Source organism: Anomalospiza imberbis, chromosome 4 (assembly GCF_031753505.1).
Source record: "Anomalospiza imberbis isolate Cuckoo-Finch-1a 21T00152 chromosome 4, ASM3175350v1, whole genome shotgun sequence".
Taxonomy (NCBI): Eukaryota; Metazoa; Chordata; class Aves; order Passeriformes; family Viduidae; genus Anomalospiza; species Anomalospiza imberbis.
Window position 1 is genome coordinate 17,518,715 of NC_089684.1, and position 21,304 is coordinate 17,540,018.

At 37.6% G+C, this 21,304-nt stretch overlaps 1 protein-coding gene across 3 annotated transcripts in view; it reads right to left on the reverse strand.

The window, feature by feature from the left end:
- The window catches only part of FHIP1A (FHF complex subunit HOOK interacting protein 1A), an 80,238-nt gene that overhangs the window by 26,597 nt on the left and 32,337 nt on the right, over nt 1-21,304 (reverse strand). For all 3 annotated transcript variants that reach the window (XM_068187293.1, XM_068187292.1, XM_068187294.1), the window contains 4 exons: nt 9,150-9,382; nt 7,145-7,771; nt 2,288-2,446; nt 71-157 (listed from right to left, as the gene is read on the reverse strand). In XM_068187293.1, the coding sequence (XP_068043394.1) occupies nt 71-157; nt 2,288-2,446; nt 7,145-7,771; nt 9,150-9,251 (975 nt within the window). In that variant the 5' untranslated portion in view covers nt 9,252-9,382. The remainder of the gene's footprint in view (nt 1-70; nt 158-2,287; nt 2,447-7,144; nt 7,772-9,149; nt 9,383-21,304) is intronic.

The following is a 21,304-nucleotide window of genomic DNA, read 5'->3' on the forward strand; positions in this document are numbered from 1 at the left end:
TTTACACAGAGATCTTCCATAATACTTTTTCCTGTTATTCTTTCGTCCCATGCTTGCAGACGTCACTGACCTTATGGAGTGCAGGAGCCATTACTGGCACCAAAAATCCATTGTAAATGTAATTTACAAGCTGGTTGCGTATCAAGGGATGTGCCACCTAATAGGGTGGGGAGAGAAAGACACAGAACAGCTTGAGTGAGATTTAAAAGACAGAGCACAGAAAGCTATTATTCACTGCCAAAACCCTTTCCCATTTAATAAGACATTCATTTGTCCTCACCAGCATTTGATATGATTCTGGTTCTTAACAACTGCTTCTTCTAGAAAGAAATACACATACCATCTTTAATTACACTAAGTCTACCAAACTCAGAGACATGACTTTTCAATCTTCCTGCATGCTGACAAAGATGAATGGATGGACAAAGAAGTGCATATAGCTATATATCAAAGCAAGATCTGAAATTCTAAATTCAGCTCCTGCAACCTTGTTGGGGTCACTTGAAGGTGGATTTGCCATTGTTAACTTGTCCTTCTGCAATAAAGAAAAGCAGAACAGCTGCTTTCCTATAGTTCAAGAGTAGGTAAATCAAAGCATTCTCTAGCTATGGGGTAAGAATACATTGTTCACATGCCCTTCTCCCAGTCACTGTGAAACAAAAAGAAATTACAACAAAACCTGCATAATTCATTCAATGGGATGTTTAAGAGCTTTAAAACAAACAAACAAACAGACAGAAAATATTATTAGAAGCCAAAAATTTACTTTTATAATTAAACATTCCTTTTGTCTTTGCAATGAAAACACATCAATTCATGTATGTAAAAGAAAAGTAAAATTCCATTCAGAAGCTTGCAAAGCCAATATATTGTGTTTGAAGTTCACAGAGACTGGAGTGTCACACAGCCTGTATGTGGCCTCCAATGGATCCTCCAACCTGCAACTCTTATCAGACTTCTTTTAACTCGTAACTCTTAATTTGGTAAGAGAAAGAAAAAGAGTGGCCCTTCCTATGCTATCATCCAGGGAAAAAGTAGTAAATGGCAAGAGGACTTGGCTACCCTGTTCCTTTTTAATCTCTGGCCAAAGTTTTTGGGTGAACACAGACCAGTCCATGTGCAAAGCAAAAATTCCTACAGTAACTGCGCTTTCAGTTATATAGACTATATAGACACAATCAAGCAGCAGTCAGAAACTGCTCTTTCGGCATGTCAGCTGATATCCTTAACCATTTTGCTTCTATTTGAACAGTGCTTTATTTAAAGTAATTTGTTCTGTAACTTCTCTGCAGTGCCCTTTATGTAATTTTTTACAATAAAGGTATCAATTATGATCTTCTGCAAACGTAGATCTGTAGAATAACTCTGGTTAGACACCAAAATTAATATTGCCTCCTCTTCATGTTTAAACATGCATGCTAAAAATCTTGTATAGTACATTTGAACAATGACAGCTACTATTATTTTTGCTTGTTCAAGGCTTTAATAGTCAATCAGTTCCTTTACTGTATTTTCCATGCACTGCACCGAAACATATCTTTTATTTAACAGTAAATGTGACTAAATTTTCAATCTTATCCAGCACATTTCTTCAAATAACACAAATCCACAGTTTCTGTAGAATTTATATCCTTTTTAATGAAATACTGAATTTGGGTTCTATCAAGCATTCAAGCCTTAAAAACAATACATAAAGACAAGACTTTAATTTTACATTTAAATTGGAAAAAAAATAGTAAGGGAGCAAAGCACTGCAAAGAAGAACAGAATAGATTCGAAAGAGGCCAATCAAAAATGAATTTATACTTCCAGGAGACCTAAACAATTCTGCTTGGAAGGCTTTCTTTATGTTGTACTCACCAACAGGCAAAACAGACTATTTTCACTGTTTTCTTTTGTACGCCATTATGAGAGCTTAAACAAATAGAGGTATAAACCCTACATTTTCCCTCATGTAAAGGCATTCAATTTACTTCTAGGATCAAGAGTGGTATTAAAATGCAATAAACATTTGTTTTTTCTTTTAACAGAAAATGCTCCCAATTACATAATGTAATATCAAGCTTTCATTTGAAACATTTGGCACCTGAAAACCACAAATATATTAGTACATCCTTATAATCAGGACAGACAGCTCAAGGCATTCATTTTATACACAGCTTGTTTTAGTCTAACTTTAATAGTTCATGCCATTAACAAAAATAAATAAACTCCAGGACTTACAAACTTCTGCAGGAGATGTAACTTACTACTACTTCTAAAGAACAGCCTAACTCTCTTCAGTTACCTGTATCACAGCATTGCAAAATTCAAGGGAATTCATGAATTGTACAAGGGCTGGTGACAAAAGCCAGTCATCTTTCATCAGACAATGCCATTCTTCTCCTTTTTCTTCCAGCTTTGTAGGCAAAGATGAATAGAGGCCACTTAGTCCTGTTGCTAGCACCTGTATTTCAGAAACAGAAGAGGAAATAAGTTAACTTTCCAACTCTCCATCTGCTTGAATGGCAGTACCACAAATGGTTTCTCCTTTTAGTTTTAGTAACATCAGAATTGTTAAGATTAATTTAATTTCCTTTCAAAAAAGTCCTGTGGCAGAAAGACATAAAGATTTTAAAGAGCCTTCCATATAATATGCTTCTTTCAAGATCTGGTATTTAGGAGAAAGTGATGGAGAAAATCAGGTTATCTTGTGATTTTTTTTTTTTAATCCAAAGTTACAATTTCTTTTTAAATTTTTCTAAATTTGTTTTGTGCTTTCTTCAGTCTCTATTAGAAACAGCCATCAGTGCCATTATCTACAGCTTGTCTTTTGCTGGTGATTCAAATGTCACTGCTCAAACATGGATCAAGTAATTTCACTCAGAAACATGAAACATCAGAAATGGAGGAGGAAAATGCCCCATCAACAAAAATGAAGTTCAGTCCCACTTAGACTACAGATACATGTTGACTTTGATTGCCAGGCACTTAAACTCAGCTGAATCCACTTTAAAAAAAGTAAACTTAACTGCTCATAATTTCCCTTTTTCCTACTTAATTATTTGAAGGAAGCTAAAAAATAAAGTCTGAAATCACTTCTTATTTAAACGTTTCCAGTAATATTAAGCCTTACAGGTGATTTATGTAGAATGTATCACCAAAGAACAAGAGAGCATTTTTAGTTACAATTTAGAAAGCATATTTCCAAAAGGGCTTTTAAATTTTGCTGAATGTATCTAGAGTATGGTATTTTCAGATGCAGTTTTTAAGTATTAAAGTTATTTGAAGCCAGAAACTTTCTAAATATTACTGAGAACTCTTATTCTTCTGGGATGATTTCATACAACTTCACGATAATTTTTAAAGATGATTCTCATTCGAATGGGAACATTATAACTTGGCCCAATGGAAATATTTTTCATTTTCATTCAACAGACTCTTCTAAGAATATTTCCTCTTACAAATGGCTACTTGGCATCTACAGGGCTAGACTGTCAAAGCTCAGATGAAACACAGATCTTATCTACTAAAACACTGGAAAACAAACAGTTGACAATGTCCAGATCAAAGACCAAGGGTTCACAGACGGTGATCAGGTTTTGCCCATACACAAGCACAAGCAATTGTAACTGTTAATCCATACAGTCAGACAAAGACTGTCTTTCTGAATGGTTTTTATTCCTACTGCACATAATTTTGAAGATGGATTTATTCTGGCAGAGATAAGTAAGCCAAATATTAAGGGGGAGGAGAGAATACTGTGGAAATTGACTACTTTAGTACAGTGACATATACACACTCTTATATACACAGCTAGATAAAGGACAAAGCTCAACATATGTTAAAAAATTAAGAAGCTAAAGCTATTGAGCAAAGCTTTATTTGTACAATCCCATTCTTCTACAACCAGAATCTCTTTGGGATTTTTGGTTTTTTTCTCACAGTAGAAGAGCTCAGAAACAGCTCTTACAGAACTACCTATACATAGCCCACACAAACACTTACTCTCACAAACCCACAAATTCCGACAGTGAGAGAATTTGACATTTGTTTGCCTTGTGAACTTTTAATTAATGCACACTTGACTTTCCATTGTCCGCTTAAAGCTTAATTGCTATTCATAAACACAAACACACCCTCTCAGTATGCAACCTGGTTCTCAGAGCTGTGTCCCATCCATATTTCTCCTTCATATGGGTATTAGCCCTTAAGCACAAGAAGCTGACCTTGAACAAAACATATTACTCTCCACTAAAAGGAACACTGAACTCACAATCAAAGTCTTGAATTCTTTAGTCTGTCAGACTTACTGAAGTAAGAAGTGACAGATGCAGCTGCTAAAATCTGTAAAGTTTAGGAAGCTCTTATTTTTGATATGAAGTACAATACAAATGGCTCTGTGGAATTATGTTTCTTAAGCACTTAGAGTAGACACAGGAAGCAATTTCACCTCTTTAGATAAAAAATCTTTTTAAATGTTCATGAAGTGTATGGTATAAATAGGGTTACCATCTGAAATTACCAAGAGAACAGAGTTTTTATCAGTAATTAAACATTAATGAAAAAAATCATCTGAAAGGGAAGGAAATGAATGCATTCACATCCTGAAAAAGCAAGACTGGTTTTCTTTTTTGTTTTACGCAAAGCAGTGTCCTTTTAAACTTCTTCTAGCATTTTTCATGCCATCTCTACATGCTCATCTACTTTTACAAGCAGCTCTAGCAGTTTCTTTCTCACCACGTGAGTCATGAGTCTCTCTCTACAAAACAGGTTTTTTTTATTTTTTTACTTTCTCTTGACTCACAGAAGACACTGACTACATGATTTGTAATGCCAGGCATATTACATGATTATAATGTGTTATTAATGCATAAATAATTGCTATCTGGACAATTATTTCCTTTTAATAATTCTCTCTCCTCCCACATCCATAGTCTTTCTCTCTCTTTGCAGCCACCACTTTTCAAGGACACTGCAGAGCCATCCCTCCTCCTGCTATTACAGTTGCTTTCCTAAGCTGCAAGGTATTTACAAAGTTTTGTGAGGGACTTTATGATGTTACCCTGCTCAAAATTCTTTAGAAACTTTTTTATTATTATAATCCTGAACAGATAGTATCTTCAATCATTTCCAGAAAACTTTCACATCAAAACATGATAAAAGCTATTTGGTGTAAAATCAGAAAACTTTACCAAATAGTTTGCCCACACATTCCATGTTAAAAACATTTGTTAGTGATGTAACTCACTGCAAACTGTCTCCTTCCTTCCTTCCTTCTAGTTTTTTCACCTACAGTTTTGAATACTGCGGATCTATGGACAGCCCTGTTTTTTAAAAGTTGTTTACCAAATTTATGTCAAAAACCAGGAAGGTTCACATTGGCATAGATCTAACACTGACCTGGGTACATGAGGCAGCAGAGATTTCTGGCCAGACCCCACCCCAGGGGATGCCTATATTATGCAATGAGGCATGGTAAAGAAAACTCTGCATGCCAACCCATCCCCAGAAACAGAGATAACATCAACACAGAGCCACCCAAAATGTCTCTGCTATCAACACAGGACTGCATTAACTGTTTTGCAGAGTACCTGAAGCAACATTTGCACTGATTTCAGTGATATACAGTAATGTCTCTGACACCTACAAAATCCTCCATCAGAACAAAATCTGGTTTTCAGCTCATCACAACTCAAATTCAAAAAGATATTGTGCTGGTAAGCTAAATATATGCCATTACAATAAAAGTCTTATTATAGACTTAGGCCAACCTCATTACTGTTCAGAGAAGTCTGATTTTAGCACATTTTGACAAGAAGCCTTCCTAATTGGAATGATTGTCAGTCATGGCTCCCTGCTGTTGAAAGCTGGCTTTTATCTTCAGTGTAATAAGGCTGGTTATTTTTTTTTAACTAATTGGAAAATGTAATTATGGAAGTTATAGCATGGATCCAATAATGGTATCTGTCTTGGGGACAGTTTGAGAATCAATACCATGTTCTTTGGCAGTATCTATTAAACAAGGTCAACTGGAGTCTCAAATTGATGCAATATTTACAACTGACAAAAGAAACCATTTAGAAGTTTTGTTGTGGAATTTTTAGGTTTCACCTACCCTACAAAGGTGGCTCTGCCCTACTGCTCAAAGCAATCTCAGAATTAATGTAAACCAAAGGCTGGAGCAGCTGTTGAGCAGTGATAGGGATTCTAGTGCTCTCTCTTCTACAGCTCTCTCTTTAGTAGCCATGTAAGACTCTCCTTCACTTCATTTTTCCAGGATTTTAAATTAAAATGCAAGCCATGCAGAATATAAAAGAAACCATGCAAAAACTGACCCACGAGAGCAACTTCTGTACAGAATGATGCTTGGGTTTGAACACACCCACTGCAGATCTCAGACTGTGATAAGGCATGAAGAAGCAGGTGGTGTTATTTCAGTTTGCTTTACCTTTAAAACTGCCATAGCACAGCATTGTTTGTTAAATCAGATTACTTACTTAACAGCAAGGTAAGTAAAGGTTTTCTATTAATGTAGCAAGATCAGTTTGCCAGGTGTAGCAATGCAACAGTGCTACCAACTTTTGTAACAGAGAACAACACGGCAAGATGGTGGTTAGCCTGAGACAGGCATAGAAACACCCAATTTTATGACAACAAACAAATCTCCCTTTTATCTTGCAAAATTATAACATTTCTGTAACACTCTCACTATTCTCACACTTGTTTTTTGAACTGTAGAACTGATGTCAGTGTGGGAAGCACAGACAGCTTAAGCTTGTGCTGCCATCTGAAACAACCACCCTCAGGACACCTCACTCCTCTTTCTCACTCCCTTCAGCCCCAGAATCGCAAAGGTACCTCACAGTAAGACAGAACAGATTTCCCTCCCACTACGTTCTGCTACAACTTCCATCAGTTTTCCAATTCAATTCACTGTGTGACTGCAAAAACATTTGTGCTGGCCCAAAGGCATGGAAACAAGAAGCAAGACTGTGTTTGGCATTGGGGATGGTTTAAACAGCACTACCATTTATGAAATAGGTGTTAGCAGAAACAAATGTGTTACAACACTTCTTTACCAAAAATGTCAGAAAAGGAGGAAAGAATGCAGGAAAGACAGTTAATTTAGCACTGAAGACCATGTAAAACAAGAACAACTTACTGGGCAAAAATAGGTGTTTTCTGCTATGTGGTTTGCAACAAGGTTGTTTTCTGCAGACAGAGACATAATAAAAAGCAGCGCATCCCGGGCCTGTTGGCCTACTGTTCCTTCTCGATGGATGAAGGGGATCAGCAGGGAAAAAATGAGGAAATTGGCAGCTCCTTGGTCCTCACTAGTGTGGAAAAACAGTTCTAAAATGGAGGGATCTTTGGCTATTATAGAGCAGAGCTGGTTCAAGAGGACAACCAACTCTGTTTCCACTGTTGGAGTGGTTGTTCCTGAGCAAGAACTCAGCAACATCATCAAAGGCTTCAAAATGGGCTTGTGATGCAGCAAAGGCTGATGAGACTGCGTTACGAGCATTTCATACATTTTGAGTTGCTCAATTTTTGTCTCGTCGGTAAACTCTCGCCGTAAGCTCCAAAGGAAAAGCTTCTCCATGATGTTTTCTGAGACCACGAACTCCAGAATAGGCCCCATCGAGGCATCCTTTGCTTGCTCCTCAATTAATAAGAAAAGCATGTGCTCCACATAATTCTGGACGGTGCTCGCCTCATCAGGTGAGATTGCCCCATATTTTGCCTGAGTATTTTTCAAAGGATCATGCTTCTCTAAGATTTTCAGAACCTAAAGAGAAACAAAGACAGGTCAGTTTTAATGCACTTGAATGCATCATAAAAAGCATGCACCTATCACTACAAGGAAAAAAAAATTCTTTAACACAAAAAGCATTAAATCTTTTTATGTTTTCAAATTTAGGAAGTTTGAGAGACAAGACCCGAAAGTTTCACATTTGGCATTTACAAGGCAAAAATATACTGCTGTTGTTTACCTTTTTTAATAAGCACCTGAATTTGTCATTTACCCTATTCCTGAAAACCAGGACTTCTCTCAAACAGGGATAAACTAGTATTCCTTAGTGTTCTGAAACTGAGTTTCCACAATGTTTGCAACAAGTTTGTCACAGAGCACTGAAATCAAAGAGCTGGTTCTCCAACTAGAGTAACTGTGCTCAGGAATATCAATATCATGGGATGATTTGCAGTAGTAAGAGCAGTAGCACCCCACAGTGATGTTCTTTGCTTGACACCTTCTATATTATACTAAGTGGCCACTGATGCCCACATACTCTTGCAACTTTCAATATAGTAATAATAGTCATACCAGCACGTCTAACCCTGAATTACATTCTGTTGTGCATGCAAACAATAAAGCTCATTGTCTACAAAAGAAAACATCATCTTTAGCCTTTTTGCCACAAAACCCTAAAGGAACAGTGGCTCCCCTAATATGACAACGTCACTAGTTAGGTCAGAAAAGGTGATTCTTGAATGACAGCTCCTCTGACTCTGGAACACCTCGGAAACACCACCATTCGTCTGGCTGGTTTCTTGGGAGAGCCAAAGAACAACAAGAACAGCAGTACAGAAATCAATTTTATCTAAATTGTTAGGTTATTAATATTACTACAGCAAACAAGATCTTATATTATGATGCTCACAGCAAAACATTTTTGCTTAAAAGTAATTACAATCCTGATGACATGCAAACAATTTGTAGAATATGCTGAATTGTATCACCTACATCTCTCCATAATAAACAAGAGTGCATACAGCCTTGCACTGTGCATCTAATTTACTTTACAAAGGCTAGGCAAGACTTACCCAGCACAAAGAAAAGAAGCACAGAAGTCTGCAATAGGGTGCAAGTCACAATGAATCAATAGGAAAGCCAGTAAGAAGATCGAGGCCTTCAATAAGACATTACCATGTCCTACCACTTCCCATTTAGATGCAAATCCAGAGCTCCAAGTGTGATTAGTAAAGGCTAACCAGACCTTGAAAGGTCAATTATCTTGGCGTTTTAAAAATAGTTCAGTGTCATCTACTACATTCTGCATAAAAAGACATTTGTTCCTGAGCAATTCAGGATTATCCCAAAAGAAAGAATGAAGCAAATTTGTATTAATGCAGCTTACTTCAATCAATAAACTAATTAACATTACCTGTGCCCAATGTGTTCTAAACACTATCATGCATGTTTCTGGGTCAACACCCTGCAGGCTGGGAGCCTGCCTATTTCTGCTGATACTTGTTCCAGAGGACATTATAAAATTTCCATAGGTCAAGCCAACTAGGTCATGCTGAATTTCTTTTTAAAATCCTCCAGTGAGCTATAGATGTTCAAGCATCATGATGAGGTTGATACTGTGTCCTGTGCTTTGGTACCCACAGAAATCTGTTAAAAAGAAAACAAAACCAAAAAGAAATGTACCACACATGTACCAGTGCACATCAAATTATAATTTCTAACAGAAAAGCACATTCTTAAAGAGAACACAAACTTTTCTTCTTGTAATTCAGTTTGAGGACAGAATTTTTTAAAGCATGTTATATGGGATCATCTTAGACTTTTGATCATGATAATAGCTTATAATGCTCAAACTTTTGAGATCAGTGACTGTAATAAGGTGCTACTGAAATAAACAAGCCCAACAGAAGTTTATGCAATAAACATTTCATGCATATCACTGCATTTTTAGTTTCTCATTATGACGCTTTTGCCATCTGACCATGTCTGTTCAGAGTTACTAAGTAACTAATGTTGCATAGAATGCACAGGTAAAAAAAAGTAGAGGTTATTTCTCTATTTTTTTAATATCTTCCAATAACAGATATAATTACAAATTCTTAGAAGTGTTCTGCCAGAAACCATATCATAAATGGTTGAAAACATACGTAGAGCACCGTATTCACAAAGAAGGGTGCATCTCTATCAATACCAAAGTAAACAAAACTAAACAACATGAAAGATAAAACCTTCATGTATCCAAAGCCAAATAAACTGAGATGTCATATTAAAGGACTATGAGAATAGGATCAAACACTGAAACATGCCATTCATTCATTATTTAATATCCTAGATATATGAGTATCAAAGTAGTTGCACACCTGCAGGGAAAAGTTAAAATGAAACAAAGATTGATATCTTGCAGATATCTGAGAGGCTTAAGAGAACATAGTAGTCCCTCACACACCAGTATCTAAGTCACACAGCTTCTCCCCCCACCCTTTTACTTTTTATAAAGCTTACATTTTTATTCTCCTTTTTGTAAACCAACTAGGTATTTAATTTATTTCATTTTGGGACCACAGCAAAAAAAAAAAAAAAAAAGCCTAACCAAAAGCGCCCAACAACAAACAGAATTTTTTTGTAGCATGAGCTGCCAAATCCCACACAGCAATTCTTTGCCAGTATAGAAGGGATTTCTCTGTGCATATCTTAAAAGATGAAAAACTTTTCTCTGTAGCAGACACCTCTGCTCCCTGTATGTGTGCTCTGTTTATATTCTTGAAACTGCTAGCACAGGAAAACATCCAGCCTGTCTCAAAAGTAGCAGTGACTTTTGCCATTTTAAAAGAGTTTGAAAATATACAGGGTCCAACCGTTAAGATTTCTGAGGCAAGCAAGGAGCTTATGCACTTCCCTGTGTATCTATATACAGACATATTTTCATATGTTCAAGATTCAATCTTTATTCTAACCCTGCTTCTTTCAGCATTTACAATGTATTTCCTATGCATCTGCTAAGCACTCTCACACAACACAAGTAACACAATCTAGCCCACCCTTTTTGCAGATAACATATTCCATGTGTGGAGAAGCCAGCATAACCAGCATAAATCCTGCACACTTTATCTGTTTGGGTGACACCACTTCCAGAATGAAGCTGGCACGCCATACAAACTACTCTCCAGATTATAAACCACCTGGAACCAGATGCAGTGGAGAGGATTGTGCACAACCAGTAAGAACTAGCTCATGTGCTCGTTTATTTAAAGGCACTTGCCAGTACACTGCTACTTGTTAAACAATCCTGTGAAAATGAATTGTATGTACTATTTCTACATTACTGATGTTCCTGCAGAGAAAAAACAAAACAAAGCAAGACAAAACAAAAAACTACAACCCACACACAAAAATAATCAGAGATAAAGGAGCAAATGGATTTGAGAACCTAACTTGAAAGACCCAGGATCTGGGTGCTTTTATCATGACTTCCTTAAGTAATGATACCACTATACCTTAAATGCACACCTTCTGGCAATGCATTTGCCACTCTGAGCACTAAACATTTCTACCAAGAAACACTGCAAAAACATGATGCATGCTTACACCCCATTTAGAAAAAGCCTGCTCTAAGTACTTTGCCTAATACCATAGCTGATAATCCAAGGAATATTTAACTGACATATACTTCAGATCACCTGCCCATTCCCTGCTGGTTCCTCTTTGCCAGCATCTCCTGCAAACAGAAATCTTCCATGTTGGTAGAAGTCCAGCAGACTCCTCCAGGCAAAAGTATCCTTCACTTTCCAACCCTAATTCACCCTTTTAGAAGATCTCTACACTGCATGAAGCAAGCAGCTTTGGAAAAACTAATATGATAATGTAATTAAAGATGGTATCAGAAGATTAAGTAAGAGAAGTTAATTAACAAAGCAGAGGCAATTTATGAGTTCCTTCATTTGACAACTTAGAGGTTGTTTCAATGTAGCCTTTGCATGTTGTTTAAGAATTTAGCTGAAAGAAACTAATATTACATATCTACCTATAACATGACAAATTCCATTAGCAGCACAGAATCACTGACTTCACATCAGTCTCCAGTACTTGTGATAAAAAGCAATAAGGGAGACTATGGCTATCTTCACAAATTCTGATAAAAATCAGTGCTGTAAGACTCTCCAGATGGAGACAGTTCAAGCACACAGCAGAGAAAAGCAGCATGCCAAGGGGAACACAGGACTGCCACAGCATGGCTCACTCCACGTCTTTCTGCTTGCCACTAGCCTCCGTCCAAGGCTGGTGCTACTGCTGGGCCTAGGGTTGGAGTTAGGGTTAGGCCTAGGGTTAGGGTTCAGAAAACCACAAATCTAAAACTAACAAGACAGCAGCGCAGACTGAAATGTGCAATAATATTTCTATGTTCAATTCAATTCCCATAAGGAAGAAAATATTTCCAGTTTCAAACGTGTCTTGGGATGCTGGGATTTCCTTAGTAATACAAAACACTAATATATTGTGTAGGCTTTAAAGACTTCAAACTCTGTAATAGTGTTTCAAAAAGCTTTTGACAACTTAAGTGGTCACAGAATAGGTCCTAAAAACAGCATCCCTATTTTAAAAAGTAATTGAATTGGATGAGAGAATATCTTGTAAGATACATTTCAATCTAACAACATGCTGTAGTTATAGCAGTATCAGACAGACTACATTCATTGTAAGCAGATTTTGTTACTGGATTAGGTTTTCCTGATTATATTGCAAGATCAAATGTGCAACACTAAATGTAATATCACATCATTCCCTGTGAATTAAATCTCACTTCAATTAAACAAGACAAATAACCTAACCAGAATGAGTCCAAAGGTGAGGAAGTAAATTAGCTTATAAAACACCAATTCTTGCAGGAAAAAGTAGAAGTGAACTCAGGGGCCACTAAGAACAAAACTAACCATTTATTTTATTCAGTTCATTATTAAAATTTTACAATAATTTAGCCTTTTGTCTCTACTAAATCCTGATCAAGTTATTACTCCACCATTTGATAACCCTGACAAGTTATACCTCTCATGTAGTCCATTCAAAATTCTACTTCCAAAAGCCTCAGCTCAGTTTAGTACTTGGACTCTGCCATACAGTGACAGAACCTTCTTAGCAGGTAAATCTTTCGTATCTTATCTAGCAGTTGTTTAACCCTATCACAAGGTCAAGCCCACTTACATATGCCTTCTAGAGCTATTTCAAAAAGCTTTAGTACAATTCCAGCTGAAGAAAAGCAGCAGTCCACAAGACTCAGTCATTGGGCTCATGGGAGGATGTCTACGTTCAGTTTTCTTTCAGAATCCTGGAAGCCATCAGCTCTTTTCACACAGCAGATAACAGGGCTGAGCACCTCAATCAAAACAAGTACTTATTTTACTGCGAAGTACACTAGGAAGAACAGCCTAGCAGAGAATCCCTTGTGAAGTCTTCTCACAGTAGAGTGTCTCTTCTCAAAAACTCCACTTTTGCATTAAAAAAAAAAACCAAACCAGCACAAAATTTGCAGGATTGGGGTTTCCCAGGCAATGCATAAGACAAAAAATGCGCAGCCTAATACAGTAACACAGTGAAGAAGGCATAAAATATGCTGCAAGGCTGTGCAATTTATCAAGGTTGTCTTCTGTTGAGACATTAAGATGCCATGCTCAATAATTCACAAACACAAGCAAACCTCTGTTATCAGATATTGCACTTTTGCTCTCTACAGGCCAAAGCTTTCTGCCCTGTCAGTCAGGTACAAGAGGCAACAGAGAAGCCTCGATGGCAGTGAAATAAAAAGCATGTATCAAAACTTTTACATGGATCAGTATAGCATAAAGGGGCTTGAAATTAGACCGCTTCAATAAAGCAGAGGGAAATTATACGGTCTTGCTCACAGCTATGCAATCATACCTCTGCAGTCTCTGCTAAGTGGATGAGGGAAGCAGGAGAAAAATGAGAGTCAAATTTTAGCATGCCTCAGCTTAGTTTCAACTTAAAAGGGACCTTGTTCAGGATTTGTTTTTGATTGAAAAGAGAGCCTTCTGCATGAATTTGTCAGATTTTCTTTAGGGACTATGATCAGGAAGAGGGTTTAAATCTTATTAACAACAGTGCTCCAAAGACATCAATCCTTTCACAGAAAACGATTCCTAGTGCTTGTAACAAAGTTTTGGTACAAAAGCAAAGCCTATGAAGAGCAGTCACATCCCCACCCTTCATGACCCTATATAATCACCACAAGAGTGCAGAAGGATTACAGGTTGTTCACTGGAGAACAGTAGGTCTGTTGTAGGCAACTGCGAAACTGTCAGTGGTTAGAAGTCACTGCATCAAGGAATCCTCATTTTCATTAAGTCCTACCCACCTTCAGAAGCTCTACTAGCAAGAAAGCTGAAGCAGATTACTAGAGGAATCATTTCAACTATGTGAACAATCTTCACTTCTCCTTTCATACTTCAGTGCTGCAGTCCCAATTTCTCCTGTCCTTCGTCTACCTCAAGCAAGCATTTCACATTTAGGCAGCTTTCTTCAATCCAGCTTTTCTACCCAGTATTTGCAAACATGCTAAGCCTTCCATGTGTAGGTGGGACAAGATGTTTTACACTGATAAAGCTATCTGCTTAAAAGCCCAACAGAGAACGAGACACCACAAATTTTAAAGCAGTGTAGTTAATCAAAGTATCAATCTGTTCTCATCAAGCACAATTTAATCCAATGCTAACATGAAAGTAAGAATGTCTTGTGCCTTGTCCCCACAGAGACTGCCTAACGATCTCTCTCATGAGAGAAACTACACAAAGTATGTTTAATAATGAGACAAAAAAATCTTCCTGTCCCATCTACAGTCAGCCTGCTTCAGTTAAAAACCACAATTCATCTTTTATCAAATGTCTGGGGAGCTACACTACTCACGTATTTATTGTAGATTCACATTAGCTCAATCAGACTACCACTAAGCTCTTCATGTGATCTGTATAATCCTACAGTATTATATATTAGGAGGTCCAGGTTCCAGCATTAAATAACTGCATGGTTCTCCACACATACCAAGAGGCAATTCCCCCACAGCAAGCAAGCAGCAGTGACACCCCAAGGCCCAGCTGGCAGCCCCAGCCCAGCAGTGCTGCACTGGCATAAACAAGCCTGCTTCAAGGGCAAGCAACAGGATCAACTCCTGCTGGCAGCCTATGCACTGGGACACGGGCTAAGCCACACGCCAGGCCCTCAGAGACTCCTGCTGCATGGGGCAGCCAAAATGAAAGGACACAGATGCCAGTTAGGGAGTATGGTCCAAAACGCATTGATGGGTTAGGCTGAAATTACACAGAGTGTACCCAGGAAGGTAAACAGCTAACCAGCAAAGATGGTTCATCAAAGGTCATATTACCAAAGCAGAAAAATGGCACTGACTGCTCAAGAAAACAGGAATTAAGCAACATAGAATACTTAACAGAGACTTTGACCTGCTCAGGAAAAGGGCCCGATTTACCTGTTACACCACAGGGTATGTTCATCTACCACACTCATTTGCACATAGGCAATTTCACTGGAACTTGAGAGCATAAATTACTGAAGCTATGTTTGCAAAGTCCCAGGAGGAATGAACTACATATTCATATCCCTAGGTCATAATTCTGAAGCTAGAGAAAGAAAAAAAAATATGGTTGTTATTCTAATGGTATGACTTGATCCTTTTTATGAGAGATAAATATAATAAACCTGTTTCTCTGTTCTATTTTATGTCCTCACATTTAGCCTACTACAGAAAGGCAACAATTCAGTAACAATTAGTGGTTCAAAATACAGATTACATTGGTTAAAATCATAATAATAAAATAGCAGCTAGGATTCTTAAAATCCAAGATAGATACTTCTCTATTCCCAATAGCATTGTGGCACAATATGACTGAGGTGTCTAGTCTGCTACTAGACAAAAGGTTATCAAAACTGAACTTAAAAAAAGGCCTTAAAAATAGCAGTTCAGAAAAGCTCTCTTCTACCTACACACTAAAGAATGCAGTTGTCATTGAACTGAAATCAGTTCAAAGGCTTTAGCTTTGCTGGTTCATTCCCACATCACCAACAAAATTGATGACCCCAAAAAAGACTACTTCCACAGAAAACCAAGTCATAAAAATGTCCAAGGCCCACAGACCAGAGCATTTGGTCTTGTACTCTGTGAGACACACATTACAAGCAAAACAAACCTCAGTTTAAAACTTTGTACTGCAAATGTTTCCATACCAAGTTTCAAAGAGAAACAAACCAACTCCAGAGGGCACAGCACACGTCACTGAGTGAAAGAATCTACTTTCCATTATTTCACATATAGTGAATAACAAATATCCCATGCTATGTCTAGACTAGTAATTTTTTGCCATAACTGAAATGAATTATTGCTAAAAAGATGTTGCCAATGTCTTCATCTTTACTGAGAATCTGTACAGGGTTTATTTCAAAATTCATCACTATCCAGGAATGGGAGGGAGCAACACATCAGAAAGCAGACATTTAACAAAACCTACTTTATGTTCTGCTTATGTTAGTGGAAGAAAGAAATCAAAGTGACCCATGTACTCTGTGCATCAATTTTGCTTTCCAAGATAATTCTGACACCCATGTGACACACAAACCCAGCCCCAACATGCTTGTAATTTAGAGAAAGCACATGTTTCCTGAAGTTGTGATGCTGAAGTGATGGAACATTTTTGTTGTTTAGATTGTTTTTGAGAAAGGTAAAACAGTTTCTGTAGCTAAAAGTATAAAATAAATTCATAGGAAATTATTAAGTTGCCTTTCTAGAAAGCCTTCCTGACAGAAAGATGAATGAGACCAGCAAAACAGTAGAAGACTCTATATTCTGAAGATTTAAAACTACTTTCAGAACACCATCATACAGAACAGGAAATACTACCTTCCCAAGAGAAAGATGATCTAGAAAAATGTTATCAATATACCTGTAATTATCATAAGTAGATTACAGAAAACAAGATTAAACTATATATTTTATGACTATAGCGATAATATGTAAGACACTTTTTCAAGTCATTTGTACAACATGTCAAATTACTCATTATAATAAGCATAAGAAGTCCAAGAATAATGTTCTCAAGTGTACAAAGTGGCATTTAAAGAAGACACGTGTGCTTTCAACACTAATCACAATAAAATGCAAATACACATATATTCTCAACATTGTATTTCATGATAGAGAAGCCACTTTTTTTTTTTAATTTCCACACTCTAAGTTGATTCGGCAGGTTCAAAATATAGTCCAAACACAAGAATCAGCAGTAAAACACCATTAAGACTACCCTGATTATTTGACCAATAAGCAAAGAAACTAAACAACAAGCTTCCCAAGAGGATTGGTGCCAAGTTTGCACTGAGAAAAGAACTTCCATTCTGCAGACTTGCTCTCTTGCTCACATGCATATGATACTTCTCTTTATGATCCTCTTTTCAAACTAAAAGTACCAGAAAAGGACAGAATATTCCATAAAATCAAAAATGTTATGTATAGAATGGTTATTGCATAGTTTTTAACATAATCTATAAGCATATTTATTTCTCCTCCCAAAACTTCATTCACAACACAAAGTTCTCTTTTTCCTGGAAAAAATCAGTTTACAACTCTATCTAAATTTAAGTAGCTATAACACAGTAAAACCCTTCTATACCTCTCAATAAGTTCATTATAGTACATGGACTATAATAATTGACTACATAACTTGAATTTGTCATTTATCTTCTGCACACAGTTATTGAAACTACTCATTTTAGAGATAATTACCACCCCAAGCTACTTATCCACCAAGTCAGCATTATTTCCTACACTCTGAAATGATAGCATGTTAGCGACATGATGAACTAATGAACAAAGGGAATGAGCAAAAGCATCTCGTTACAGAGCTTCAGAACAACTGTTTCAGTGCACTGTAGCATGGCAAAAGCCCATCACAAACTACCCTTCAAACTTAGTCAACTTAATGAACTACTAAAATCTGAAAGGTTATTTTCTTATCTTGCCCTATTTACATCTACTGCCTCATATTAGGTAGGCCTTGAGGCAAAATGTTATATTTAGTGGATTGATACTTTTAAACATAAATGTGTTTTTGTCAGCTTTCTTTCCTTCTTTAAAATAATTAAATGAAAGATAGAAACTACAGAACTCTTGAACAAGTATTGTTTGTATCAGACATTTCCAATTTAGCTTGGAGAAAGCTCCAGAAGCCAGTGAACTTACTTTGTCCTAAATTATGTTCAAGTTTGACAAAGAGAAAGCCCCTTGCAAAAATTTGTTAATGATTTGCAATTGTCAAACTTGGGCAAAACCACTGAATAAATATTAGTGTTTAAGATGAGACACAAAAATTATTATATCTCAATGTACACTGAAGAACAAAGGCGTGGAAGAATAAAAGGGGGGGAAATTGCAAAATGAATACTTCCTTACAAAATCCTATCCTACCTCTCCAGCTCCCCATTCCCAATGCACTAAACCCCAGGTACTCAAGTCATAGGAAACTGCAGAGAAACACTACTCTCCCTCTCCCTTTCTATTCCAACTCAGAGCAGACAAGCAGAAGTTGAAGATCCATGTTATATTAATTCCTGTAATGAAGTCGAGAACCTCAATAAAATAACCCATCTATGAGCACAGCTCCATGGAAAAACAGCCTCGCCCCTGCAGTGACATTCTTATTTAAAAGTATTAGTACAGATTTGCATGGTGGGGGGACTTTTGGCAGACTATAGATTTCTGTATGTAGGTTAAATTTTTTGCTTTTAATACATAGGGCAGTAAACAAGAAAATCAAAAATTGAGTGTTGGCATTTTTATGATGTTTAGTGCATAAAAAGCTAGATCAAAGAAAAATCTACATGTTATTTATATTTCCATTTAGTTACATTGCATTTTATACAGGTGGTAGATGTTTTCCCCTTGAAGCTTCTCCAGCTTTCCTAGGAACAAAATTATTTGTGTCATGTAAACAGTGTTAAGTTTTTCATTACGCAGAGTGCAAATTAATTCTGCATCTCTGATCTCCTAACATAAGGCTACTCTACTATGAAAACATTTTACACTTTTACACCACCTAGTCTTCTGCAACTGAGTATCATTACAGCATGTCCCATTCGTGTGAATGCCTTTCCCTGGATAATGAAACACATGAATGCAATGGCCAAAAATGAAACATATACAGTCTACACAACACCTGTCTCAGACAGGTTGCCAGCATGCAAAAAAAAGAAACTGATAAACAATCAGAGGAACAATTATAAAAAGATTATCACGGTAATCTGACACTTTGATAGCAATTCTGTATAATTTTTTTTCAGTCTTGCCTTTGAACCTTTGAGAAAACACAAACAGAAATACAGGTGTCTTTCTAGTCCAGAAAGGAATGCAGATAAACTAGCAACTGTCACACACCCTGGAGAGTAAAAGAAGGCAAATAACCTAACAAATTGCAAATGAAAACTATTCATCTTATAGAAGGAGTGCCCTGAAAAACACAGAACCTCAAAAATGTACCTACTAAAAGGTGAAGCAAGTATCAGATTCAAGTAAAAATAAAATCTAATTACTATTTAAATTTTTTAACACTTGGAATGACCAATACTGAAAGCCTAGTAAATAAGAGAGTTGGATGTCAGCCCTGGTAGGAATGCTTCTCAGCACAGATAACCGAAAGTCAAACCACAGCCTCTCCCATCTAATTTTGTAACACCTATGGAGGCTTCCACTGGCGTGGGAAAGCACAGGTTCCACCCATCACCAGGTTGTTCATTCCTGCCTGCACAGTTCTGAAATTGAGGAGTGTCTGTGTGTGTCTTGGGGAACCCTGCAGCTTCTCACCTTCCGTTCTGTTCTCCCGTGTAAGGCTGTCAGAGCTGCAGAAGTTATAGTATCCTGTCAGATCTGACACACCAGTCCTCAGAGAGCTCCCAAGCTGAAGACAGAAGCAGTTCAAAAAGGCAGGAGGAAATCTGTTTGTATGCACAGACCTTGAACAGCTGTCAGCTATAACCACAGCACATTTGAAAGTGGTGCCTCTGACTTTATTCCTGAGGACATGGTTCTTGACACTGAATTTAAAAATTTATCATTATTTTTCCAACCTCTGAATATGTCAAACTAATTTTTTTTCGTAACTGTTTCATCAGTTATGAAAGTACTTTAGAATATGCAAAACTGTTACATCATTCACCAGCTATTGCTCTGCTAAAACAAAACTCCCAGTATTTCTACTGTCACCACATACCCTGCCATCTCCGCTCTGCTTTATCTTCACCTTGCCCCACAGGTAACATTATACTTGCACAGTAATTCATGCCACAGCTACTGCAATAATAAAGCCCTTCCCTGCTGTTTCAGAACTGTCAGGCAGTTCAGACATCCCTGCTCTTCTCAAGCAGACTTTTACTCTGAAAGACATTACCCTCAGTCCTGAGTGTCACAGATGGTCCCAGTAAGCCCTCCAGCGACTTTATGAAGCATTTGCGTAAACCAAGTGTTTGTGCTGAAATAACTAATGGAAAATAAATGGTGTTCCTAGTAAGTCAGCACAAAACCAAATGTATATGACTAATGACAAATTAATGAAGTATAGAAGAAAACCCTACCCTTGTGAGACCATACCTGGAATACTGCACCCAGGTCTGCAGACCTCAGCACAGGAGAGACGTGGACCTGTTAGGGCAAGTCCGGAGGAGGGCCATAAAGATGACTTGAAGGCTGAAGCACCTCTCCTACAAGGACAGCCTGAGAGAGCTGGGGTTGTTCATCAAAAAGAAGGCTCCAGGGAGACCTCAGTAAAGCTTTCCGGTACTTTAAGGGGCCTTACAAAAAGGAGGGAGAACAAGTTTTTACATGGACAGACAGTGATAGGACAAGGGGAAATGTTGTTGAACTACAAGAGGAGGGGTTTAGATTAGGCAACGGAAGAAGTTCTTTACTCAGAGGGTAGTGAGACAGTGGAACAGGCTGCCCAGAGAAGTTGTGTATTCACAATCTCTGAAGTATTCAAGGCCAAGTTAGAGTGGGCCCTGAACAACTTTGCTAAGTGAAAAGTGTCCCTGCCCATGGTGGCAGGACTGAAACTGGATAATCTTTCATGTTCCTTCCAACCTAAGTAATTCTGTGATCCTATGAAAGCCTCTCTTCAGGAGTGCCAGTACCAAAGGCACATACAGCTGCAATTATGGATACCACAACAATCAGCCCAATTGGAAACAATCAGTCCTCAAAGTTGCCAACACTTTAAAATGAAAACCACTGGATTCCACATGTACAGGTGGGGTTGTGGCAATGCCCCTCCATCCTCTAACTCAGTAGGACTGGAAGACAAATCCCTTGTTTTCTCTAAACAGGGGGAAAAGCTGAGTTTTCTCTGTGACAATGTATCTACCTATGGCCTGACCATCACTAAGATCAACACAGAAAATACAACACAGTACTGTGAAGGATGACTACTAGCATAGTCCATCTATGCCCAAAAGTAGTCAACAGGCTCTGTGCCTCTGTGAAGGCAGCAGCTGTTGCTATTGAAATACACTGCT